The following is a 27,649-nucleotide window of genomic DNA, read 5'->3' on the forward strand; positions in this document are numbered from 1 at the left end:
CGCTTAGAGAAACCCAGTGGCATTTTTAATACGGCTTCCACAGCCTGAAATAACATTCTTGGCATTGCTGGATGGATGAGGAGAGGCTAAAGGGAGGGAGGATGAAGGAGGTAGGAGGCTGCCCGAAATTGCCAAGTTTACAGGTTAACTAAGTGCAAATTAGTCAGTGTCCAAATTTATGCTGAAATGGACAATGCTGTATTTTGCAAGCTAATAAATTGGCATTCACTTGTAAATACCTGGAAAATGAATAACCAATTTACATTTTCTTAATCTACTGCAAGTAATCTTGAGGATCAATAGAATAACAATTAACTAGACATTCAGCATCCTTGGGTCCTAATCCAACCTTTGCCACCACCAGCAGCCCTGTATCTGCTTTATCTTAGGAGGTGGTAATGGGCCGTCTTGGTAGGGAGAGGCTGGTCCAGTAAAGGCTGGGGACAGGATGGTTGCTCGGGATGCCCTACAGATGAGATCTGGCCGCTCCTGTCAATCATCTGGGCACCCTCAGGGACTCTGCAGTTCTGCCCTCTCAGTGACCCCATTACATTTCCGAGCCTTCTAGTGGTTTCCTGGCTCTGTCATTCTTGCCTCTCACCCTCATTTTCTCCTCCAGGAAGAATGGTCACAAACTTTACATCATCTTGTAAATGGGAAGGGCCATACCTCCTGACACTGTACTTATTATCCAAGGGTCACTTACTGCAACACAGAAGAATGTCCCAAAGGCCTCAAAAAACAAAAAAGCCCAGCGCCATCGAGTCAATTCCTACTCATAGTGTCCCTATAGGCCAGGGCAGAACTGCCAAGGAGCGCCTGGGGGATTTGAACTGACGACATTTTAGTTAGCTGCTGTAGCGCTTATCCACTACACCACCAGGGTTTCCCCCAAAGGCCTCAGGCAGTGACAATAAAGTCCCAAAGTCAACACACTTCACTCACAGGAGCACTCCCTAAACCCTCACCTGGGGACCACACACCCTAATTTCAGACCTCATTCAAACCTGCTTATCTATGGCTCCCTGTTCTTAGCCCATTAGAAGCAGCAAAGTGGAATATGAAAAGGGAGACAATGGATAGCAGAAGGAAGTGATAATGAGCAAAGAAACAAGCGTAAGAAAATTCAGAGCAAACACAGTCATTGTTTTTAAAGGACTGCATTGGAAACCCTGGTGGCGTAGTGGTTAAGTGCTACAGCTGCTAACCAAATGGTTGGCAGTTTGAATCCACCAGATGCTCCCTGGAAACCCTATAGAGCAGTTCTACTCTGTCCTATAGGATCGATATAGGGTTGCTATGAGTTGGAATCAATGTGATGGCAACGGTTTTTGGTTTTTTAGTAGACTGCATTATTTAGTTCTGAGGCAAATAGTTCTACCCACATCTATATTCCCTAAGGGCACCTAAGTATTATATCATAGCTCATAATGATCACCTTGAGTCGTTAAGCAAAAGTTAAATTTAGTGCTCTTGGTTTCAGGAGACAGGAATGTGCACAATGTGTTGAATAAATATATGTATACAGTTAAGACAAAAACAAGTTGGACACACAGAGAGGTAGGTGTAGCTATCTGGAAAATGTGTCCTTTATTTCTAGGTGTCTAAATAAATCACAGACTATAACAATTTGAAAAACTCTTAGAAATCATAAAGTTTAACCTTTCTCTTTACAAATGAAAAACTGAGGACTACAGAAGTTTAAATGACTTGCCCAAGGTTAAGTGGTCCTATCAAGCATCCGGGGCAGAGCAGCAGATCTGTGGCTATAATCTTTGCCATGTATGATTAAAGAGGTGTGCCATGGATATGTCCTTTCAGCTACACAAAGGAGGAAATCTGAGAGGTCAAGGAAAGTCAGATCATGTTTGAATTTTTTGAATAGGGCATTTAGTGAAATTAGCTATTATGCCAATTACAATACATGGCAAGACACCTAGAAATATCGTTTGAGTGGGGGGAAAATTGAAATGAATAATCAACATTCATAATAAGAATTAAAGTGGTCAGAAATAACTTCTAGGTATTTAACACAGTGGATTATTAAATTCAAAAAGCATATCTCTAAAACTGTCAAACAAAATGAAGCATAATACTAATTGTAGATGGTCCTTTGACTTCATGTGTATACGATTATTAAAAATTCTCCTGAAGCCAAGAAGGAATAAACCTAGAATTTTTTCCTGGAGTAACTAAAAATACATACATGATTTTTTTTTCTTTCATCAAAATCTTTTCAAAACTTCTTCAAGAAATTTAAAATGAGTAAGACAAAATTTAAATTGTACTGTGTCATTTCCTAAAGGGTATTCCCTTTTTGCTCTCCATTATAAACTCTAACTCCAGTTTCTGAAACCAGATATAAGTTATTATTGCCAGCCAATTCCCTATGAAACCGTCTAAGAAGAAAAACATTATACAGCGGAGTCCTTCAGACCAAGTGGCAACCACTACTCCTATAGAACAGAATTCCTGGAACAATATAGAAAGTCCTGATGTCTTCTTTGAAACCTTCAGGAAATGAAAAAGAGAATTAGTAATAAGAAAGCATGTCACATTCAAAAGAGCAAAGGGAAGATATGTGGCTGGACAACCTGAAAACAGGGAAAGGCCCTCAATTGTCCTCATGCTTGCCCTACTTGAAGAGAGACCTGACCTGCTTCTATTCTTACACTTTGCTGAGTTAATTAAGCTGCTCTTTGCTAAGCATCCTATAATTACAGCCAGTTAACGCTGCAAGAGACCCGCAGGTTACACTGATCCAACCTCTACATTTACAAATGAGAAAATCAAGATTCAGAGAGGCAAGGTGACTTACCCAAGGTCACACAGCTAGTTCATAGCAGAGTGAAGAAGATGCCCCAAGCCTCCTGACCCGTCACCTCAATAAACTGCAAAATAAGCTTGCTAGGAGGGAGAGCACTTCAGAGTGCTGGCAAAGCCACTGGTCTCTTGAAGAGCCAATTCTGCCTGACGATCTACAAGTGCCTCTGAAACCCCATGTGCTTTTCCGGGCCTTTTTCAGCATACAGGAGCCTCCATAGACACAAGCCTGACATCGTGGCAGAACAGCTCAGTTAAGAACCTGATGAAGGGCAGTAACCAAGAGCCTTTCAGCAATTCATTTCCACTGTTCTGCTTCCTGATCAAGGGTATATGTAATTGGACTTGCAACTTTTTTTATGTGTGGTAAGTATATAGGTAACAGAACATTTGCCGTTTCTACAATCTTCACGACATTAATTACAGTCATCATGTTGTTCAGCCATCACCATTAACGCTTCCCAAATTTTTCCATCACCCTTAACAGAAAGAAGCTCAGTGTTCCCTAAGCATTGTGTCTTCCTTTCCCCTCCTTCCCTCCCACCCCTGGTAACCGCTAATGAACTTTGGTCTCTATACACTTGTCTATTCTAGATATTTTGCATAATTGGAATGGGCTTTCAACATTTTATTGAAAAAAGACTAAATAATAAGCCAAAACCGTACAAGTAAATAGATAGAAGGAACTAGTTTCTATTATTTGAAAAGCATCCTGCTAGGCCCTGTGAGAGAACAAAGACAAATAGTCCCTTGAAGGTAGGGACATACTATGAAGATAGGCAGAAAGACAAGAGGAAAACCTAAATGATATAACCCTTCAGTTAAGGATTAAGGACATTTTATGGAAAAATTCCTCAAAAAGTAGCACTATTTTTTACTGTTACACTGATTTTTTGAATACTTAGAAAATAAAAACATATCATAATTTTTTTCACACCTAATATCATTATTACCTTTTTTTTACTTTACAAACAGAAATTTATTTTCTCACAGTTTAGGAGGCTAAGGGTTGGAATTCAGGGCGCCAGTTCTTGGTGCCAGTTCTCTCTGTGTCGGCTCTGGGGGAAGGTCCTTGTCTCCTTTCAGCTTCTATTCCTAGGTTCCTTGGTGATCACGTAGTGTGTATCTTCCCTCTGTCTGTACTTACTTGCTCGCTTGCTTAATCTGCTCTTTTATATCTCAAGACATTGATTTAAGATACTGCCTTATTAAGTCATCAAAAATTTCGTTTTACTTGGATCCACAATCAACCTCCATGGAAAGCAGCAGTGGAGAACTCAAACAATGTATTGCACTGGGCAAATCTGCTGTAAACGACCTCTTAAAAGTATTAAAAAGCTGTCACTTTGAAGACTACGATACACCTAACACAAGCCATGGTATTTTCTTGTATTCATATATATATATATATATATATAAAACTTTATTTTGTTGCTGCTGAGACTATACACAGCAAAACATGCAGCAAATTCAACAGTTTCTACACGTACTATTTAGTGACATTGATTACATTCTTCTAGTTGTGCAACCATTGTCACAATCTTTTTCTGAGTTGTTCTTCCCCCATTAACAATTTCACTGCCCCATAAGGTTCCTATCCAATCTTCCAAGTTGCTGTTATCAATTGATCCCATATAGATAGTTCTTAAGAGAGCATAATGTTCAAGGCAGATATTTTTTACTAGTTAAGCTAAACTATTGTTCAATTTTAAGAAGACTTCAGGGGATATTTTTGGTTTCATGTTTAAAGATTATCTCAGGACAATAGTTTCAGTGGTTCATCTAACCTTCATGGTTCCAGAAAGTCCAGAGTCCATGAGAATCTGAAATTCTGTTCTGCATATCTCCCCCCTTTAATCGGGATTCTTCTGTGGAATCTTTGATCAAAATGATCAGTAATGGTAGCCGGGCACCATCCAGTTCTTCTGGGCTCCTGGCAAAGGAGGCAGTTGTTCATGAAGGCAATTAGCCACACATTCTACATCCCCCGCTTATTCCTGCCTCTCCTTCTTCCCATGTTGTTCCAGGAGAATAGAGACCAATTGTTGTGCCTTGGATGGTTGCTTGCAAGCTTTTAAGACCCTGGGCACTACACAAGGAACTAGGAGATAGAACAGAAGTGCTAAACTTGTTATTAGGCCAATTAACTGGAATGTCCCATGAAACCATGACCCTAAATCTCCAAACCGAGAAACCAAATCGCATGAGATTTTTCATTATACATAAGCAGCTTCAGAAGCTACTCTTTTTTTTTGTCTTTGTTGTAAATATATCACACAACTTTTGCCAATTCAACTTTTTACAGGTGTACAATTTATTGACAGCAATTGCAATAACCTGCTCTGCAACCCTACCCTTAATCAATGTGAGATTTCCATTACATTTTTTAATGCCAAGTATTTTGTCTTTTTTGAATTAAGTTATTAGTGTCCAAGTCTTTGAAACTGTGAATAATTTTCCCTTCTTGTCCTTCAATTGAGTGAAAAATACTGGGGTAGGTGAGAAGAATAGGGATCAGATGTGATTGTGATTTGAATCAATCTCATTCAATTTTTTTCACCAGCCATTATATGGAAAGATCACCAGATGCCAGATACTGAGCTGGGTGACATCTGTCCCTGGCCTTACAGAGTCCATGGTAGAGAGCAAAATAGACAAGAAAACAAACCATAATACAATGTAACCCACAATACAATGTAACAGTACTATGATGGAAGTATACACAGAACACATTGGGTTTTCAGATAATAGAGTGATTAATTCTGCAGAAAATGAGGGTAGAGTCAGGAGAGGCTAGAGAGGAAATAACAATAACACTAAACTTTCAAGGAAGAGTAGACACTGCCCAGATGGACAAGAAGGAATAGTAATTCCTTCAGAGGAAACAGGATCTGCAATGACACAGAGATGTGAAAGGCTATGTTATCATCAAGAGACTAGCAAATGGTCTGATATAGTCTGGTCCTAGATTTCATGGACAAGTTGCTGGCCATGTAAGCAGAAAAGTAATTGGGACCAAATGGTGATGGCTTTTTTTATGGCCTGTTAAAGTTTTTTGTTGTTGTTGTTAAAGTTTTGACACAGCTGTGGGCAATGGAAAACCATTCTTTTTTTTTTTAACCGTTTTAACCACTTCAAAGTGTGAAATTCAGTAGCATTTAATGTATTCACAATGCTGTGTACCCCTCACCACTATCTGTTTCCAGAACATTTTCACCACTCCAAAAGGAAACCTGGTATCCATTAAGCAGTCACTCTCCTTCCCCGTCTCTGCTTACTCTCTCTGTGGATCTGCCTATTCTGGGTATTTCACATAAATGGAATCATACATTATGTTGCCTTTTGTCATTGGCTTCTTTCACTGAGTGTAATATTTCCAAGCTCCATTCGTGTTGTCACATGTATTGGTATTCCATTCCTTCTTAAGGCTAAATAATATTCCATTGCATGGATATACCACATTTTATTTAACCATTTGTCAGTTTCTGGACATTTGGGTTGTTTCCACCTTTCGGCTATCGTGAATAGTGCTGCTATGAACAGTTGTGTACAAGTTTTTGTTTGAACACCTGTTTTCGATTCTTTTGGATACACACCTAGGAGTAGAATTGCTGGGTCATATGCTACTTCTACGTTTAAGTTTTTGAGAGACCCATCAGAAAGTTTTCATGCAAGGAAAGACATTAGATTTATTCTGGAAAGATAAGTGTACCTAAGAGATATTTAAGGGAACGAGATCCTACAGAAATGGTTCCCCAAATATCCACCAAATATTTGTGCATTTGCTCCTTCTTGATGTCTTTCCTCCCTGCTTTCTTTTCTTTCCTGCCTGCTTGCTTGCTTTTTGTGTTTTTTTTTTTTTTTTTTTGAATCTACAAATTGGCATGCAATCTGGTAGGCCAAATATATGCCCACCCACATACCTTGTGGCTCTATACCATCTTCTGAGGCTTCTGTGCTAAAATCCTGCTAGCTCAGCCTAACTGCAGCAGTTCGGATTGTTTTCTTGTTCTGTTCTGTAATTCCTGCTCTGAGGAGGTATCAAGCTTTGTTAAATAGTCCTCTCGGCTTCAAATGAGAGGTACAAGAAGAGCAAAGCAGTTCTGTCAGGAAATGTGAGGTTCACTGGAGTGGTTTGATTCAGACATTCCTGCCAAGATGACTGGAGTTCATCTTAAGGCACCCTTCCTCCATTCCCAGGGCTTCAATCCAGTTCGTCCCAGTTCAGTCAGGGCGGAGGAAGCGACGCCAGAACAAATCTTAATTTTTAGAAGTTGGGTGAACCAGAATGTTAACCAGACAAATTACAGGTCGAAGCCCTGCTAGAAACTTAATCTACTCTTATAAAATTAGGGCAGCATACCCATTGCACAGCAACCAAATCTCTCGCCCATCGGATTTTGTGCAGAGTTGAAAACAGCTCTGCCCTGCTCAAAGATGGCGGCTGATCACATCGCTTTGAGTATGTATCGCTCTCTACAGGGCTGCCAGTAATTCAATCTCACGCATCTGGCTCCTGAAAGGGCTTATTACGCCCCTTTAGGGTCTCCCATTCTAGGGCTTCAACCCATAATTTTTCCCATCCTGGGTCACCCAGATTAAAAAAAAAAATCTGTTCTGGTTTCACTTCGTTGGCCATGACTGAACCGGTTCAAATCGGTTCGGAGCCTGCTCCAAACACACAGCCAAATTCTTTGAAACATGGCTTCCTCAGGTGGCCTAGCAGTTTGTAATTTAAAAAGCCAAAGATTGTTTATAGAAATTTCAAGGATGATCTAATCCCATTACAGACAGGAGTAATATGGCTCTTCAAATTAGAATTGCGTAGCTTCTCTACTTTTGAACTTGTGCCTCTATCAACAGGACACAAGCAATAACAAAGAGTGACTTGCTAACTGATTTTCTCAAAGTTGTTACAGTTACAGGTGCACCTGAAGTGGTAATGATGGCCACTCACAGTACCAGTCGAAACCAAAGCCCAAACCTGTTGCCATCAAGTTGAGTCTGACTCATAGCGACCCTGTGTGTTACAAAGTAGAATTGTTCCCTAGGATTTTTCTTGAAGATTACCTTTACAAAAGCAGATTGCCAGGCCTTTACTCTGCAGTGCTGTTAGATGGGTTCAAATCACCAACCTTTCTGTTAGTAGTTGAGGACAAACTGCTTGCACTACCAAGGGACCTTTACCAGTCAATGGATCTAAATGAAATGCGTTGCTGTCACTGTTTCCCTCCAAGAAATTAAAACAAGTCATATTATGGCTTGAACAGATTTTATAAACTGGCTAGGGGAAGGGGGAGGTGGATAATGCTCAGAATAACCTCAGGAAGCTCTTCTTTGAAGAGCACACTGAACTATGCATGGGGTGGAGTGGCAAAGGCTCTACGGCCAAGAAATGCAAAAGCACCGAGTTCACCAATTCAGTGTGTATTAAATTTATAGCAGTTGCACCATCTGATCTGGGAGTATATTGATATCCCTTAAAATGAATACTTTAGAACATTTTAAATTCCATTTTTTAAAGTGCAGTTATAAATAAGCCTCCCTGGAATCAACTGTGCAGTTTGCTGGGTCACTAGAGGTTAAAGAGTTGCAAACAGCACTTCAAGAAGAAAAGCACAGGGCTTTGTAGGGCTTTCAGGGCACTTGAATGTGCCCATCAGGGCAGGCTGCATGAGAAAGTGGTAAGTCTGGACGAGCTAGCAGGAAATCTGGGTCCTCTCTCCGTCCTGTCCTGCCTGTGAAATGACTGTAGGAATGGTGTGTATTCACGCCATGCCTCTTGAACTTCCCAGCCGTGGCAGGCACTGTGGTTGCCTACACAACAGTCACTCGTCCTTGGCTAAAACAAGCCTGATTCTGTTCAGGTGTCAGGCAGCCCAGTGTTTCCTGGGGAGAACTGGTGGTGCTCAGCCCCAGGAGATACAGCTTGATTGGTCTATAGGCATCAGTGGAATTCCATTCCACTTGTCAGGGATTGATTTAGGAATGGTCATGTGACCTAACTTTGACCAATGAGGCCTGTAGGGAAGTCTGCTGGGTGACTTCTGGGAAATTACATTATTGGAAAAAAGGGACACAAAAAGGGGTGTGGCCTTTCCTGCTTCCTAGTCTTTGGACTGTTGCTAAGTGAGGTGTGTCACCAAATGCTATGACCAGGAAGAAACAAGCCTGTAGGCAAAATCCACAGTGCTCCTTAGAGGCAAGGATGGCGAGACTGCGTCTCACATACGTTGGACATGTTGTCAGGAGGGATCAGTCCCTGGAGAAGGACATCATGCTTGGCAAAGTACGGGGTCAGCGGAAAACAGGAAAACCCTCAACGAGGTAGATTGACGCAGTGGCTGCAACAATGGGCTGAAGCATAACAATGATTGTTAAGGATGGCACAGGACTGGGCAGTGTTTTGTTCTGTTGTGCACAGGGTTGCTATGAGTCGGAACCGACTCGACGGCACCTAACAACAACAGCAGACAAAATCACCCATGTTGGGGTTACTAAGGCTGAACGGCATTGAGCCTCTTTAATTAACCACCTCCAGACTTCTTATTATGTGAGATTATCCATTTTCCTTGTGGGTTACACTATTTTTGTTTGGGTTTTCTGTTACTTGGCATTAAAAAAAAACCTTAAGTGATAAAACCCGCCTTAAGTGAAAGGATGTTTATCAAGAACTTTCTTCATTGAATTTAAAAGAAAATTAGACCCACAACCCAAATTACAATGTTTCATACCTCATAAGAAATACTAACGTACCTGACCTTGGTGGAAATAAAAACATCCACAGAAAACTACATGTGTGGGAGAATACCTGGTCAGGAAAAAGAGCAGGTCTGCCATTTTAGCCTGCAAACTAGAAGAGTGCTGAAACAAGAACTGTGTGGTGATTTAGAAATGAAAGGATGCTCTAAAAAACGCCCATGCCACAAATTTCCAAAATGAAAATCTGGGTCCTATTAGTAAGAAGCACTCAATTTCCCCCATGGCATAATCAAAATATTACTGCGGAATCACCTGTATGTGCAGTTAAGGGAACAGGGAACTGCTCTGTTTAATGACTCTCAGTGGCTCCCAGACATTTTTATTTCAATAACTGTGTCACATTTGGAGGGCATACAAAACTGTGCCGTTTTATGATTTCTCTTGTCATTCTTTTAACTTCCCCAAGTCAGGCATGCTGGCACGTGTTCAGAAGACTAACAGGTCTTTTTTTTTAAAAAAAAAAAAAAAAAAAAATTTTTTCTTGTGATTTTGGAGAAAATTGCTTCGTAAATTAGTTTCTCTTTTTACAATTTCTACACATATTATTGGGTGATATTGGTTACACTTTTCACAATGCAGCAGCATTCTCATTATTTCCCCTCTGGTTGTTCTCTTTCCATTAGTCTACCTTCCTTGTCCCCCTTACCCTCTCATCTTCGGTCCAGGGTAAATGTTGACCGTTAGGCCTTATTTAGATGATCGTTTCGGGGAGCACAGGGCTCACGGGTGATACTTATTTTATGAGCAACTCTGTCTTTCAGCTGATAGGTGACTACTGGGAATGGTTTGAGTTCCAAGTTTAAAGGGTATCCCAGTGCAACAGTCTCTAGTCTCTACCAGTCCAGTAAGTCTGGCCTTTTTTAGGTTATTTGACTTTTGTTCTACATTTTTCTCCCATCCTATCTGGGGCCATCTATTGTGCTCCTGGTTGGAATGGTTGGTAGTGGTAGCCAGGCACTGCCTAGTTCTTCTGATCTCAAGGTAGGTGAGGCTGTGGTTCATGTAGACTATTAGTCCTGTAGACAAGCTGCTTCTTTGAGTCTTTGGTTTCCTTCTTTATCTTTTGCTACAGATGTGTAATGACCAATAATTGTATCTTAGATGGCCGCTCACAAGCTTTTAAGACCCCAGATGCTACTCACCAAACTAGGAACATTATCTTCATGAGCTATATTATGCCAATTCAAGTTGCCCCTGACACTATGGTCCTAAGTCCTCAAACCCAGGAACCCAATCTGCAAGGTATTTGGTTATGTCGAGGAAGTATCCATAACTGGCCCTCATGTGCTTTATTTTATATATGAATATATACGCAGCAGACACAAATATGTATGTACATTTACCTATAGAAACACCTATACGTACACACCCATACATTCATATGTACTTACCTATATAAGCATATATATCTACCTATGTAACCAGACATATTTTCTGGTTATTATTACTGTTGTTGCAAAATTGTACATGTTGTGGTTTTTACCAAAATCATCCCTTATTCTTGTATACTTCTTAGTATCATCTTTTACCTTGGTTATAGCTGTGCTGACTTTACCCTTACTTGGTATTGCCTTACTCATCACCAAAACTAACAAGAGTCTCCTATTTAGAAAGTGATTCCCCCTCCCTCTCTCTCCCATCGTCCCTGGTAACCACCGAAGAATGTTGCTTTCTATATGTACACCTATTCTTGTCATTTTATAATAGTGAAATCATACAGCATTTGTCCTTTTGAGATTGACTCATTTCACTCAGCATAATACCCACAAGATTCATCCACATTATGGTATATTTTTGAGAACTCATCATTATTCTTTATGGCTGCATAGTATTCCATTGTGTGTACATGCCACAGTTTGTTTATCCAGTCATCTGTTAATGGGCAGTTACGTTGTTTCCATCTTTTTGCTATTTCGAACAATGCTGCAATGAACATAGATATGCATATATCTGTTCGTGTCAGTAGATTTAGTTCTCTGTAGCCCTGGTGGTTCAGTGTTAAGAGCTTGGCTGCTAACTAAAAGGTTGGCAATTCAAATCCACCGGCCACTCCTTGGAAACCCTATGGGGCAGCTCTACTCTGTTCTGTAAGGTTGCTATGAGTCGGAAGCAACTTGATGGCAACGGGTTTGGCTTTTTTTTTTTTTTTGGTTTAGGGTATACACCTAGGAGTGGAATTGCTGTATCATAGGGTAGTTCTATTTCTAGCTTTTTGAGGAAGCACCGTACCATTTTCCAGAGTGATTGAACCAATTTACAATCTTACCAGCACTGGAGCAGGTTTCCAATCTCCCCGCAACCTCGCCAACATTTGTTGTTTTCTGTTTTTTTGACCAAAGCTATTTTTGCAGGGGTGAACTGGTATCTCACCGTAGTTTGGATTTGCATCTTTTTGATGGCTAATGATCATGAGCATTGGTGTCTAACGTGTTTGTTGGCCACTAACACTCTTTGGTGAAGTGTTTGTTCATGTCTTTTGCTCATTTTTAATTGGGTTATTTATCTTTTTGTTGTTGAATTGTTGAAGTGTTCTATATATTTTAAAGATAAGATCCTTATTTTTTTCCCAATCTGTAGGTTCTCTTTTTACTCTTTTGATAAAGTTTTTGATGACTTAAGTATTTAATTTTTAGGAGGTTCCAGTTATCTAACTTGTCTTCTGTTGTTCATTCATTTGTAGTTGTGTTTGGCAATCTATTACTGAAAAAAATTAGGTCCCATGGTTTTATTCCTATATTATCTTCCAAGAACTTTATAGTTTTGGCTTTAACATTTAGGTCTTTGATCCATTTTGAGTTAGTTTTTGTATATAGTGTTAGGTATGGATCCTATCTCATTTTTTCTGCAAATAAATATCCAGTTTTGCCCGCACCATTTGTTAAACAGACATTGAATGTACTTTGAGCCCTGGTTGAAAATCAGCTGTCCATAGATGGATGGACTTATTTGTGGGTTCTCGACTCTATTCCATTGGTCTATGCCCTGACATTGAACCACTACCAAGCTGTTTTGATTACTGTGGCTGTAGAGTATGTTTTCAGATTGGGGAATGTGAAGTCACCTACTTTGTTGTTCTTCTTCCATATTGCTTTGGCTACTCACGGTCTACTTCCTTGCCATAAAAAAGTCAGGTAATGCATTATTTAATACAGATCCCAATTTTCCAAATCAATGATGGTGCTTAAGGATGACTTCAGGGGACTTAAGCACCAATACCCATAATCTCCATCTGCTCACCAAACAACCTCCACCACTAAAATGTACACAATCTGGATAACACAACACTTACTGTGCAACCCCCACCCCCACTGCCAATAAGACTGCCATGTCTAAGCCTCTCCTATACAAAATTGAAGGGCCTCGTCTGGTCCAAATGAAATACTCTTGTTTTATAAATTAAAACTGAGTCAAGATTATGCTGATAATAGCATCCCCTGCCCAGGCATTCCAATGATATGCTTTCAGAGAGAAAGGGAGGAAGCTAGAGCTGGTATACCAGGGATTGCTCATAACTGACAGGAGTTTACAGCACAAGTGAAAATCACCTATTGCGAGCATCCTAGGGTAAAAACCAGATAAGAATCACTGCTCAAACTTCTTTTCAACTCTATGAATCTTTGATTCTATGTGTGCTTACCTATTTTCCTCCTACCAATTTGTGTTTCTTTCAGAAAGAAAAGGTAACCCTTGAGAAAAAAGAGAAAAAAATACAACATGACTTTCATGCTTCTTCAGCAGACATCTTCTGGCTGGGTTTTATCTTTTACTGCTGAATAGTAAACGATTTCTTCGTGTCCTCTGTTTTGTTTGTTCCAAACACCTGAACAAAACAACAGCATTTTTCGGGAATGTATGTGTTAGCAGTCACCATCGCTTTGCCTGCCACTCTTTAGTTCAGCCTATTTCTCTATTTTTTCAATATTTGTTAGTTTTAGCTTCCTTCAACCAATACTCTCATTATCTGACAACCAAGCAAAGTTTTCCTATAATCTGTGAGATGCCAAAAAGGATTAAATCAATAATTCTTAAGTATCAGTGACATAGAACAAATACTGAACTCCAACTGGCCTAGGCTCAATTATGCTATGACTGGCCATTACACATTATATTTTTGGTTTTCTCCCCCCATGCAATTTATCTTCTGCTAGGTGACTTTGATGATCCGTTTCATAATTTTTCAACTATATGACAGGAGACCAATTCTGTTATTTTTCGGGATAATCTCATTGAATACCACCTAACAGGATGCACACACTGAAAAATTCTGTGACAATTGTAAACATAACTGCAAGCAGTTAACAAACAGCCCAGGCCCACCTAGTCAGGCCCACTCCTTCACTGCTTTGGATGTAGGTAGGGAAAGCACACCCCTACAGGGACTTGGCACCCAATGTTTTTCACTAAGCAAACACTTATTTTCAAAAACATTTCTTTTCCAACACTCAATAACATTTGTTGACTGATTGTTGATTGAAACAGATGCTCACATCCCCCACACCAAAGAAAAATTCCTTTAAAATGTAGACAAAAGAGAGCCAAGCCAAATATAGCCTCCCACCCTGGCTTCTTCTGCGATTGCAGACCCTAACTATGCAGGCCAGTGCTCATTTGCATGGCAGATGGAAGTATCAATGTCCATTTGCAGCGGAGTGACCTGTTGTAAAGGGACAATTAAGCCTTCTGGAATTATCTATACATTCAGCATTCCCCACTTGTATTCCTTAAATCTCTTCCCTTTCTACCTGTATAGTGTCCAGCAGTTTGAAGCAATCAGAAGGAAACATATTACATCCTTTAGGTCCTTAGGGGAACAAATGAGTTGATTGATTTTACCTATAAACAAAATATTTAAAAGTCCAAACACTGGGAGGGGTGCGGGGGACATCCAGCAAGTTAGAGAAAATAATTCAGGGTATCCTCAGAAATTCACCATAATGGAAACTAAAATATGGTTTGTATTGTTCCCCTTTTTTCAATTGCTAATGCATTCCCTGATGGGTGCCCCCAGGACATTATTATTTGGTTTGCAATCCGCTTATCTGGCTTAGTTACAAGAAAGACGGAGTGCTGTATGTAGTTTCCCGTTAACTCTGCAGCAAACAAAGGCTGTCAGCCTCATGCCGGCCGCCACCGACTCTCCTGCTCCAAGAAGTTCGGTTACATCTTTTTAGTTAAAACTTGCAATAAAACAGATTAATCCCTGCAATCACTTGCAACCACAGGGAGACACTATGGGAATGTGTGGGGGTGGGGGGGGGGGATAAACTGCGGTAAATTTTACCAGGTGTGGAAGATAAAGTCTACTTTCTATTTACAAATGACTTTATGTTGATTTAAAAAAAATCTTTACAACCAGCTGCACCAAGCTTTAGACAACATCAGTGGTATGGTGGGTTTTTAAAAATAGTCACTGTAGAAAAGCCAAATTTTTTAACCTAAAGCAAGGCAACATAGTTAAAACGATCTTCTCTGAATTACCCCAAAAATATTGAGCAGATGTTTTACTCCAGAGGAGACACATTTGCTAGTTGTACTATCAGGCCTCCTGCTCGGTTGTTTCCAACTTTTTTCTTCAGTCACACCAGTTACTTTTGTATGAGAAGCAGAGAAATGAAGAATATGGCCAAATCTGGTCATTTTTATTCTTTTAACCAGAAAAAAATCAAAGAAAATGGGCTCTGGGTGTTCACACAATTGAGCATCAAAGCACAGAGGATTTTCCTGAAAGACAGGTGGACCCAAGAAAGGGTTTGAGGGAATGAGACTGCCAATCTGGGGTCACAGCATGCTTGTCAGAGGTCAGAGATGTATAACTTGGGGCACACTGCCTTGCAGGAAAACCCTGGACCTGCCTGTTACAGATTGAAATGTGTCCCCCCAAAATATATATTGGAATCCTAACCCTTATATATGTGGATGTAACCCTATTTAGAAATAAAGAAAAAAAATAGGGGGTTCTTTATTATGTTAATGAAGGCATATCAGTGTAGGGTGTGTCCTAAACCTAATCACTTCTGAATGATACAAAAAGAGCAGATTAGACAGTGACAAGCACAAATAGGGGAAGAGAGGCCATGGGAAGATCTCCAAGGAATTGAGGAATGCCAGAGCTAAGGAAGCTGAGGCGGGTACCTTCCCCCAGAGCCAACAGAGAAGAATCCCCTAGAACCGGGGCCCTGATCTTGGACTTGGAGCCTCCTGAATGGTGAGAACATAACTTTCTGTTCTTTAGAGTCGCCCACTTGTGGTATTTGTGTTATAGCAGAATTAAGAAACTAAGACACAACCTAAGTGCCTTCTAAGTCCCCACTCCTCAGGTTCATGGCCTCACACTTAGTGTTGGTACTGGGAGTCTCCCTGTCGCCCTCAACGGAGTATAAAGTCCAGATGCTCCCCCAACAAAAGCTGATCTTCTATGGCAATCAAGAACACTTGTAATTATGAACAGTCTGCCTGACGGCGTTTGAGGGCTCTTTTTTGAGCTCTGGAGAAGAAAAATCAGTAACTAAGGAAAAATCACAGCAATTGGGGTATAATTGGCTGTGAACTTTCTACGACATAGCAAAAACTCTTCTTTTTTTCCCCTCAAGGCCATTGGTAAACGTTATCCATGAGACACGGTGAATGGGAAATGCCAATGATTCTGGCCATTTTGATCACAAACCACTTAAAGTGCCGTTGACTTTTATATTTATAAAATACTTTTAGAAGACAATTCCTGTGTGCAGATGGTACAAATGGAAGCAAGTATCTCTTTTTGCCAGCAGAATGGCAAGTGAGAGTTTAATTCCTGTTCAAGATAGCCTTTGTGAGTGTTGGTAATAGAATGCGTTGAAACACAGAGTACCATACTTGCATATGATCAGCCTCAAGACACTGTGGGACAAGACAAAACTACAAATCTAGTCATTAAGAGTTGTGTAGTATGAGCTGGCAGTTGTTCAAATAGGACGCATTTAGTACTGTGCCTAATGACATACACGGTACAGAAATAACATGCATCTTCTCTCCCCTGCACAGGATGAAGGTGTACGATGTGATGGTGCACTGGGAGACCCAGCATTAATTTCAACCATGATAGGAAAAGTCACTCCCTCCTCTGCCCAGATGTGAAACTGGGCTCTAACAAGCTGGAGAGACACAGGATCTAAAGAGGAGTATGTACATGCCAGAGGTACACAAGCAACCTCTGGCAAGCAGGAGGAATATAGTTGAAATTCTATGTATTTCTACTTACTATCACATCCCTTCATAATTTGCTTTTGCCTATGTTTTATGATGTATATAATAGTACAGTAGTCCCTGAATAAATATAAATTAAGTAGGATGATGCTAAAAAAATGTTTGGAGACCACCAAAGAATGGAAGGCTTAGTCACACATCCCCCAAAAATCAGTTGCCGTCGAGACGACTCATGACAACCCCATGTGTGTCAGAGTAGAACTGTGCTCCATGGGGTTTTCAATGGCTGGTTTTTTGGAAGGAGATTGCCAGGCCTTTCTTCTGAGGTACTCTGGGTAGACTCAAACCTCTAACCTCCTGGTTAGGAGCCAGGCACGTTAACCATTTGCACCACCCAGGAAATCCAGTCACATCCCCGGCATTCTCAAAATGGAGGAATCCCCTTTGCCAGGAACATCTTCTGGCCCAAGAGAAGGTCTGAGAACAATATGTAAACTATTAGACAGGGGAGGAGAAACAATGTTACCCTCTCTGCTTCCCTAGATATATCTGCTCTTGGGAGACAATTATTCTAACACAAATGATACTTTGGTCTACAAATGAGCTGAAGAAAATCATCAATCTATTTCTGTGTCAGGTGGAACTTGGTGGGTTCTGTACAGACTATTAATTTCATGGAGAATAAGCAACAGGGGAAGCAGATAAATCATTAACAGAGTGAAGAGCAGACCCAATGAATTCCTACCAATTCTCCCACTTTCTTTCTCTAGCAGACAGCAAAATGACAAAGCAGTTATGTCCCACTGGCTTTGATATCTCTGTTTATCTCATGAGGGGAAAAATGCTTCTGAAACCACAAGGACATGTTTTATTTCAAGTTTCAAGAATTCAATTCCAAATGATTTATACAAGTTGGAAGATTTCACATACAGAACTATAATCTTCACACTTCTGAAACTCTTACCATTTTTGATTTCAAAAAAATAAGAATCACTACAAAATTGATTTGCCTTTTGTTTATTGCATATAATATATAATATTAGAATTTGATTTACATAAACAAGGTACATAGATTTGAACATCACCGTTTATTGTCTTTAACGGGAAATTTTAATTAAGAAATAAATTCGAGTTAAGGCAAGTAGAAAAGCATTTGGAACTTTGAATATAATTCCAATGACTTAAATTCCTATTCAAAATGAATTTCTCCAAAGTTCTTCATAATGTATTCACAAGTCCCAGAAATGTTTACTTATTAAAGTCAGTGTTTTCATAACTGAAAGAAGCATTATATAATGTTTCCAACTGAGCCTCCTTCCATCTGGCCTCCTATCTTAGTGTTTATCCATTAGTTTAAACATAAGAATTGGGCGTGGAAAAAAATGGCCAGGAATTCCCCGAGGATACAGCACTCCATAACTTTTCACCGTATTTTCTGTCATTTACCTACCAATGCTAGCAGCCTTTCCAAAGTGCACTGGGGCGTAGTCCGGAAATCTTCCCATAATCTAATAAGAGTAGTTGCTACATAACCCACTAGAAAATATCAACTTGACTGCTTGATGTGAACTCTGTGAGGATAGAGATTTTATCCATTTAGTTCATCACAGTATCTTCTGTACCCAGAAGAGTGCCTGGCACTTAAAATATTTTTGTTGAATGAATGAATGGATGGATAAGTGAATGAAGAAACTGCCTTTGCATTACCTCCCATCATTTCCTGTACCCCTTATGTAATCCCATGTTGAAAGGCTTCCCCACCGTGCCTACCTCCTTTATTGGCTTTCTAGGGTTTTTACATCTACAGACTTCTTTTGAAACCACTGATATCCTCAGTCACAAGAAGGGCTTGAAACCCTAAGCTTCATGCCCATGCTGCTAAAGTTCCTACCCAAGGCTTATTCCGCTATTCCCAGCCCTTGTATTGCTGGATGTTGAAGGATGGCTTTGCTTACATATTTATCAGAGCCACGTCCTTACTTTGACCAGCAAAGCTTCCTTAGCATCAAAAGTTACCCGGTGCTGCAAAAAGCATATATGTTAAAGAATATGAGTTGATTCAGAGTCAACTGACCAACTCGTATTCAAAAGAACCCTTAGATTTGTAGCCAAATCTTCTTAATATTATCTTGAATGTAATACACCTTCAATGGGATTTATTGAATTGAATAGTAAGCTATGGAAACATACTGTGAACCTACTACCTTTAAAGCATTTGATAAGTTCTCATGTTATCTCTGCTGGCAAGAGGGTGAAATGTGGTCAATATAGCACTCTTAAAAAGACTTGCTGCTTTCCGATCAACTGCAGTCAAACTATGCTGGTGAATCATTCTTTATTGGCCTGTAAGGAAGTCTCTGGTAGAGCAGCGTATGGTTCTGGTCTTGGTTCGTAATGAGTTTATTAGTTACTTTACTCCCATCCCTCCACGGCTTAGGAGGTCCAACCTAGACCTTCCAGGGTCACTCTGGGCTACAAGTGAACTAGAACCATAATGAAGGGTGAGAATCAGAATTTGATGCTTCCCCCAAATATCTGTCCCATTGGTATCAATGTTTTTCTGGCTCTTGAGATTTCTCTGAAGTAGATCAATATTACAGAGAAAAAGATATATGTGTGTATATATGTAAAATATATATGTATCACACACAGATGACGTATTCTATACATGTCATTTCTGAGCCAATTGCCCATTTTATGCTTGTTTCTATCACCTCTACGACTCTCAGAAGTACTTGACCGCCCCCAGTAATAGGAAATGCAAAGAATTCCAATTGTTAGAATGTTTTCCATATTATCAATTCTACATTTTCCTCCAAGCGACTTTCACCTAGCTCCTGGCTTTGCCTTTTAGACCTACATAAATGAAAAAAAAGATTGAACTCTTCTTCTCTTGATAGCCCACTAAATATCCTAGGCTATTCCTGTGCCTCTTTCCACTCCGCCCCACCTAAATCTACTATTCTTCATTTTCTGTATGTTGGTGACATTTTCCTTTCTCAGATTATTCACAAAATCATTGATTTTTAAAGCTGTTAGGAACCAACCCACTGATTTCACAGGTGATGAAACTGAGACCTAGAAGAGTTATATAATCAGCCCAAGGTAGGTTAATAATAATGTTGAAAATACTGGATGCATTTTTGATCATCCCCCAAGCAACAAATTATGATCTTATAATGTACCAGTACAGGCACTGGTGGTTCAGTGGTAGAATTCTTGCCTTGCATTCAGGAGACGCAGGTTCGATTCTCAGTCAATGCACCTTATGTGCAGCTACCACCTGTGTGTCAACAAAGGCTTGCGTGTTGCTACGAGGCCGATTTCAGAGGGCTTCCAGACTAAGATGGACTCAGAAGAAAGACCTGGCTATCTACTTTAGAAAATCAGCCAATGAAAAGACTCTGTGGGTCACAGTGGTCCAGTCCACAACTGATCATGGGGACAGCACAGAACCAGGCAGCATTTTATTCCATTATGCATCGGGTTGCCATAAATTAGGGGCCAACTTGATGGCAGCTGACAACAACACAATGTACAAGTGTCTGTCCTTTCCCCCAAACTTCTCATTTCTTAATAGTGTCAGCTCATTAACTTCCCAAGAACCTAAATTGACATTGTTATTATTACAACAATGATAGATTTTAGAGCTAGAAAAAGAATAATCAGGCCTTCCTGATGCTACAGAAAAGAAAACTGAAGGCCAAGGAGGCCTGGACACTTGTTGAAGGGGCACACTGTCAGTCAGCAGCAAAGCCGGTAATGGAGCCCACATCTCCTGATTACAGCCTTCAACTCTCCAGTTTTCCACACAAAGGATTAGCTAAACATCATGAACATTACCAATCTGAAATTGTTTTAATCTAAAAAACCATCTGAAATATGCACTCATGACTAGAAAAATCTAGTTCTTTTTTTACTAGTATATGAGTTCTGTCTTCTGGAAGTACTGTGCTGGACAATCAGAAAGATTGGGATTTGAGCAATGGATGAGAGGTTAGATTCAATGACCTCTAGTCTCTTGCACCTCTGAGATGGTTTGATGCTGGACTGCCCAGGAGTCATACCCCTCAGCCAGCCATGGTACTTCCAAAGGTGGGATAGGTGCCAGATTTTGTGGGGGTCTCTCTCCTGCTGTTGGGTCGGATGTTGCCCTGCTCATATCAGATATTACTTTATATCCAATTTACCTGCAATCAAATACTCTAGGATAGAAAGAGGATAAGGAAATGCAGCTGTATCATTTCCAAAGACAGACTACCCTGCTTAGCTTTCAAAATTGCCTTGCCTAAAAGAGCATTACAGAACTGAGCCTCCAAATTCTGCTTTTACAGTGTGTTCATGTACTACGCTACTATCAGAATTAATTATGCAGTATCTTCTTGAGGAGAAATCAGATTTGGAAGAGAGTTAGAAGAGGAAAGAAAAGGATGCACTTCCCAAAGGAAGATTACTGTATCCGATTCCCCCCAAAAGCGCTGGAGTCCTTCCCTGAACGGACAGATTTCAGATGGCAGTCCCCAACTGAGCTAGCCATGGGAAGGAGGAAGTTGACATGTTTGACACACAAGGAATATGCCAACTAACAAGACTCTGAAGGCCAACACATTATTAACTCCTCCTTCCTGTGTAATTTCATTCCAAGTGGAATTCAACACAAATCTGTCCATTTGCTTTTGAGCTCCCAAACACTACTAAATATTAAAATGCACTGATTTTGGACTATTACTTCTTTGCAATAATGATCCATGGGAAAGGAGCTTAATTTTTTTATCTCAGAGAAAAAATATATATATATACATATATATTTTTATATATTAAAGGTTGAGTTCTGGAAGTTAGAAGGAAGCCTCATGAACAGGATTGTCACATGGGACATTTTTACATGAAGGGGATTACAAAAAAAAAAATGTTCGAACTATCTGATTACATACACGGGAGCCAGGTGTTGCCTAAATTTCAGAGAGCAAATAGATGCTCCACAACTCTGTGCCAAACAACAAGCAAAACAAAACAATGACAAAAACAACCGTAAAAGGTTTCAGAACCGTAAGAGAAAATGGTTATGTAGACTTCATGTGCAAATCTGGGACGCTCTGCTTTAAAAGACTTGGGCAGATTCTCTCCTCAGCTCCCCCCGTTGTGCCTAGACACTGCGGTTGGTGCGCAGAGAGCAATCCGAAAGATTGAAAAACTCGGTGTCCTGTCTGCATTGAGCTGCCTCCACCCATGACTTAAGGGCACCTGAAGGCACTGGGATTGGTGTTTTTTTTTTTTTTTTGGAGGTCTTAAGCCACACAAACCCTGCACCTTGGGCGCTGGAAGGGAGGTTCCTCTGACCTCCTTAGCTCCCCATTAGCAATACCCATTCCCCTCATTTGAGATTTGCACCGCTTTCCTCCCAAGGAATATTTCCCCCCAAGGAAAGCACAACTCGAGGGAAGGAGCCCGATTGGGAAAAACTGAGTCTTTTTGACTGTTTCTCTCATGGGGAGCGGTGTCAAGAAAACACACACACACATGCGTTCCAAGTCTGGCAGGTGTACAAAGGACAGAAAAGGACGAGAGGAGAGCAAGGACGGGATACAGGGGCTAAGGCACAGACAGGAGAGTCACGGAAAGAAAGAAGTGAAAGAGAGCGAAGAAGGAAGAAACGGGAAAAAGAAAGGAAGAGGGATAAGGGAAGCGGCAGGCAAGGATGAAAGAATGTACCCAGAGCGCAGAGCCGGGCCGCGGCAGGGAGGTGGCCGCGGGGACCGTCGCGCCCCTGGGGAGTCGCGGGCTGCGCTCCACGCGCGGGCGCCAGGGGCGCAGGACGCGCCGGCCGCTCACCTTTCAGGATGAGGGTGTCGATGTCCCGGTCGATGCCCAGGAAGTAGCACTTCCTCCAGAGGCCGGAGTAGGTGGCGAAGAGCGGCCGCCCGCATTCGGCGTCCAGCCCGCCGAGCCCCAGCAGCGAGCGCCAGGACTCGGGGTCGGCGCGCCCGGGGCCGCCCGGGAGCAGCCGGCGCCCCAAAGGAGGCGAGTCCCGCAGCGGCAGGTGCGACAGCGGCATCAGGCGGTTCTTCTGGTCCGGGGGGTCGGCGCCGGCGCGGCTGCGCTCGCAGCTCTCCTTGTGGCGCCGGGGGTCGGTCTCGTACCAGTGGTCGGTGAAGATGGCCGTGACGAGCAGCCCCAGGGAGCAGAGGCTGAGGCCGAGGCTGAGCGCCGTGACGAGCGCCCGCAGCTCCATGGCTTCCCGCCCCGCCGCAGCCGCCGGTGGGCTCGCGCGCCGCCGCCAGACACAATGCACTTGGCCTCGGCTCTCCGCCGCGCTCCCGCCCTCTTCCCCCTAGCCGCCCCCACCTCCCTCCCACGGCCTCCCCGCCCCCCGCGCGGCGCCCCGCTCGCTGCCTCCGCCGGCCTGATCTCTCTTCCCACCGGCCGCCCGGCCGCCCCCACAGCGGCCCTTAGTCACCCCAGGCCCCCGCGCCGCTCTCACTTTCTTGCCCTCTTCCTGGTCCAGGCCCCTTTCCTCACTCCCTGCGCCCCTCTCCCCACCTCCAGATCTGCCCTTCTCTCCAGCGATCCCCGTTCTCCTTTTAATCCTTCCTCGCTGTCCTCACCTTTCCCCTTTTTTATCCTCCTCTCTCCCCCAACCCTCTCCCTACTTTCCTCGTACTTTTCTTCAACTCGTTTTCCTCTTATTTTGTCCCTCTGCTTGCGCGCTGCGTGTCCCTTTACATCCCTGCCAGGACTCAATGCTTCTCCCCACCAACCGTGGAGCACACCACCTCGCCTCCCATCCTATCCCCTCCAACGACCTTAAAAGACATCCACAAACGTCAGACTCAGTTTTGTCACTTGTCCAAGTTCATGTTGATCAGTGTCCCGTTTTGTACCCAGGAGCAAATCCCATCCAGGTCGAGCTGCGGGTTTTTTTTAACTCTTGGGAATCTGAATCTGGAACTGAAGAAAGATATCTCCTGCCGCCTGAAGCATGCAGCCTGTTAGACCCCTTGGCAGCTCTCGCAGTGCTGCTTTCCCTCTCTCCCACCCAGTGCAACCTCTACGCGTTCTTTCTGCTCCAGCCCCTCTTCTGAAAGAAAAGACATCGAGTGTCTCTGGAGCTATAGAACGACGGCCAGAGATGTGCTCCTACTTCATTTCAGGAGGCTCTGAGATGGGCTTCCTCGTGACCACCTCCATCTGCCCCAGGTTGACTGCCCCCCTTGAATTTCTAGAAGAGCATAGGATCAATAAACCCTTGCAGTAGCACCTGCTCTGTGAGGTGATCTTTGCCTTTGAATAAAGAAAGCCCCCAGTAATAAACCAAAGTAATGATTTTCTTCTGCACAAGTTTCTGCGTGGGCTGGGAGGGCCCACGGCCCAGCAGTGCTGCACACAACCCTCAACATTTCAGCTTGGCTCTGCTCTTCCATGGCACTCAGCAGTTACGAATGTTAACTCTGAGAATGGCAAACAGATTCACATTCTAAAACGAGGAAATGTGAGGACCCAAGGTACTGAAAGAGTTCATTGCTTATGTTGTGTGGTCTTTACCACAGAGATGCAATACCTTGTGCAGGGGCAGATTACCCAATAAGCAAGGTAAGCATGGGTTTACTTGTGCTTACTTACTCATTTGTAGTGAACAATTTCACCTTGTTTCATCACTACAGATGAGTGAGTAAGCACAAGTAAGGCCATGCTCACCTTGCTTACTAGGTCATCTGTCCCTATCAGGGACTGTCAATTTGATTCTGTAGGAAGGCGCTCTGGGGTTAGGAGAGAGACAGATGCCAGCCATACCTAGAAGCAGAATCTTTGACCTGGTGAAAAAATGTGAAATTGTTCACTACAGATGATCTGGTACACAAGGTAAGCACCATGCTTATCTTGCCTATTGGATAATCCGCCCCTGCCCTTTGGCCACTTGGTCCCCTTGGCACCACTGTCTAAGACAGAAAACCATGTTGGATGAACCCAGGAATGGCAATTCTTGTATTCTTATGTTATGAAATATTAATGATCAAGAGATTATAAGGCATTCATTAGATGCTAAATGTCATTACTCCATGATTTGATGGGACTTATTAATTGGTGCCCCACATCAATTGGCATTAATGTGATTTATATATTTCCTCTGGAACAACATCGGAAAAGGTGGTATAAGAATCTTGCTGGGATTTATTTTTATTGCTATTTGTGTTTCACATCTTCAGAGAGGTTTCCGGTGAAGACTATGTACCTCTTCTGAGTTGTTCAGTTCACGGCAAGATCACTTAAGCAAATCTTTCAGTCCTGGTGGACCCCCGTGCCCATTTCTGCTGACGTGACAATGTGAATTATTGCTTAGATTTTCTCGCAGCTTCAGCAAAATCTGTGGTGAGCTCTGGTCTAATTAAGGAAGACGAAGAATTATAATTTTAGTTTCCTATCACCTATAAGCTTTTCCTTAACAGGAAACACTAATCTCATCAACGCAGTCTTATCTGGATTTATACCAAAATGATGAGACTTAGAAGCTTTCTTTTTTGTATACTCTAAAATATGTGTAAAATCCTAGATCTTCATGGGTACCCAGAGAAAATCACTTTAACCCTGAGCCCACAGTGGACATCTGAAATTCACTCAAGTTGCCATATGTCCTTTTATTTAAAAAAAAAAAATGCCTTTTGAGATAAAGTTATTACAAAATTTGCAGGTCCCAGAGGTTGTCAAACCTTTAGCCAGTCTTCGCCCTCTTTTCAAAGACTGATGCATTACAGGAAGTAGATATTCAGCCACATTTCAGAGTCATCTGATTATCTTCATACAATAACCCTGTACCCAACTGGAGCTAGACAGAAAGAAACCTCTTTTTCAGGCACTTCTGTTTAACTTAAAAGAACGTAATGTACTGCCTCGTTTTTCAAGCCAGAACTCTTTGATCATACCCTTCTTAGAAAAATAGCATTATCCTTGAAGCTCATTTATTTCTATGTTTAAGACCAGTCTCAGCATATAATCTAAAGGTTACTATATGATGGATTACTCTTGACAGTATTTCATAAAAAAAAGAGTCACACATTACAAATACGGGCCAGCAGTATGTAATGAGAGCGCTGCCTCTGCTGGTCAGCACTAACAACGTTGGCAGTGATGTGACATGTGACCTGTACCCCGTCTACGCTACAGCAACTGCGCATTGCTCCATCATGTTTTCAGATTTCTTCTTTTGGATATTTGCAACGACAGAATAACAGCCCCCTAACAGCCACAATGTTAGGGGAATTGGGATATCAAGCTGAACAAGTGGCACCCGTCTTCAAGATACCCCTAGTCCGGTAGTAAGATACAGACACGTAGACAGAATGAGAGGCAAATGCTGTGGTAGAAATGAGAACAAAGCATTACGGGAACATTCACGTGAAGAGATGAACCGCCTGAGGGAGCCAGGAAGGTGACTTCGAGGCAGTAATTTTTGAGTTCCTTCCTAAAGGATGGGCTAAACTTTGCCAAGAGGGTAATATCAGAGATATTGGCACTACAGTCGGAATGTGTATTTGTTTTATATTTCTACAAATATTTGTATTTGTACTTCTTTGGTTTGTATTTCTACCTCACACATTTGGAGGCATCAACATTTTGGACCACTGTAAAATAAGTATTTTTTCTACATTTTTTAATCACAAAGTTGACATGCTCTAATGACTGACTACAAGCTAGATACTTCCAGATGAGTGGAAGCAGAAGTCTAAGCCAGTATACAGTCAGCATATGCGGGCATTTAGCCTGGCAGGGAGTCAAGATGACAGGAGATCAAATATCCAGCCAGAACACTGTGGCATGTCTCAGCATTGGCTGTGCTCTGACCTCAGTGTTTTCAAACTTTTCCTTTTCTTCCCTCATCTTAAATTTCTCTCTGCCATCGCTAGACCTGATATCCCCAGTGCATCCCTCAGACAACATCAGTGTTCTAAAATGACAGAGCTAGGGCCAGAGAATTGCCATCCGGGTATCTCACTGTATTACTGAACTCAACATGCGCAAAACTAAATGCTCAGATTTCCCTAAGGTCTATCTGCCCCTCCTGACTTCTCTCTCTCTGGTGTGACAAGTCACTCAGACTCAATATTGTAGAATTATCTATCTCCTATTCCCAATGTCATAGGGATTTTCCCTTTGAAATATCTTTCATATCCATTCCTTCCTCTACATTTCTGCCACTTGCTGTTGCCATGCCTTTATCACCTTAAATCTGGATTACTATAACAGCTTCCTCCATGATCCCTATGATTCCAAGATCAACCCTCCCCGCGGTTATGCTGGATACTGTTGCCAAATGGATCTTCCTCAAATGCTACTTTGATTATGTCATTCTCCAGTTTTCGACTCCCCTTTCTAAGCTAGACAGAATGTTCCACTGTATAGCTCTAGAAATGGTCTTTGTTCTTGTCAGTATTCCCACTGCATTTAAACATCCCAATGGACTTCTTGGCCAAGTTTAAATATTTAGAAAACAACACATTTGCCTTCTCCAAACACACTTACCATTATATCTAGGTGGTTTGTAACATCCATTATATTTCTCTTTACAGTCAGGAAGTTCCTTAAATAAATATATTTCTTATAAAAATGTCCTTGTATATACTCACACATGGGCACAAATACACACACACACATCTCCAATTATCACAGAGCTATGGTAATGATTTATTGACATACCTATGCTAAGCTATATTCTTAAAGGGTTTCCTTTCACCCTTTTGTCCCAGTATTGAGACCAAAAGCAGCATCCTTCCTTATTCAAAATATTTGCATTCCACGGAATTTAGATTATGCAGTTTAACCAAAACCATACCACTAGCTTTCATAAAGAGTGATTTTTTTTGTAATAGCAGAGATTTTTTCAGTATTT

At 41.7% G+C, this 27,649-nt stretch overlaps 1 protein-coding gene across 1 annotated transcript in view; it reads right to left on the minus strand.

The window, feature by feature from the left end:
• Positions 1–22,999, minus strand: part of TMEM178A (transmembrane protein 178A) — a 70,216-nt gene extending 47,217 nt beyond the window's left edge. The window contains exon 1 of the mRNA XM_003416094.3: positions 22,600–22,999. Within this exon, the coding sequence (XP_003416142.2) occupies positions 22,600–22,999 (400 nt within the window). The remainder of the gene's footprint in view (positions 1–22,599) is intronic.
• Between the last annotated feature and the right edge of the window lie 4,650 nt (positions 23,000–27,649).

The sequence above is a fragment of the Loxodonta africana genome, chromosome 26 (genome assembly GCF_030014295.1).
Source record: "Loxodonta africana isolate mLoxAfr1 chromosome 26, mLoxAfr1.hap2, whole genome shotgun sequence".
Taxonomy (NCBI): domain Eukaryota; kingdom Metazoa; phylum Chordata; class Mammalia; order Proboscidea; family Elephantidae; genus Loxodonta; species Loxodonta africana.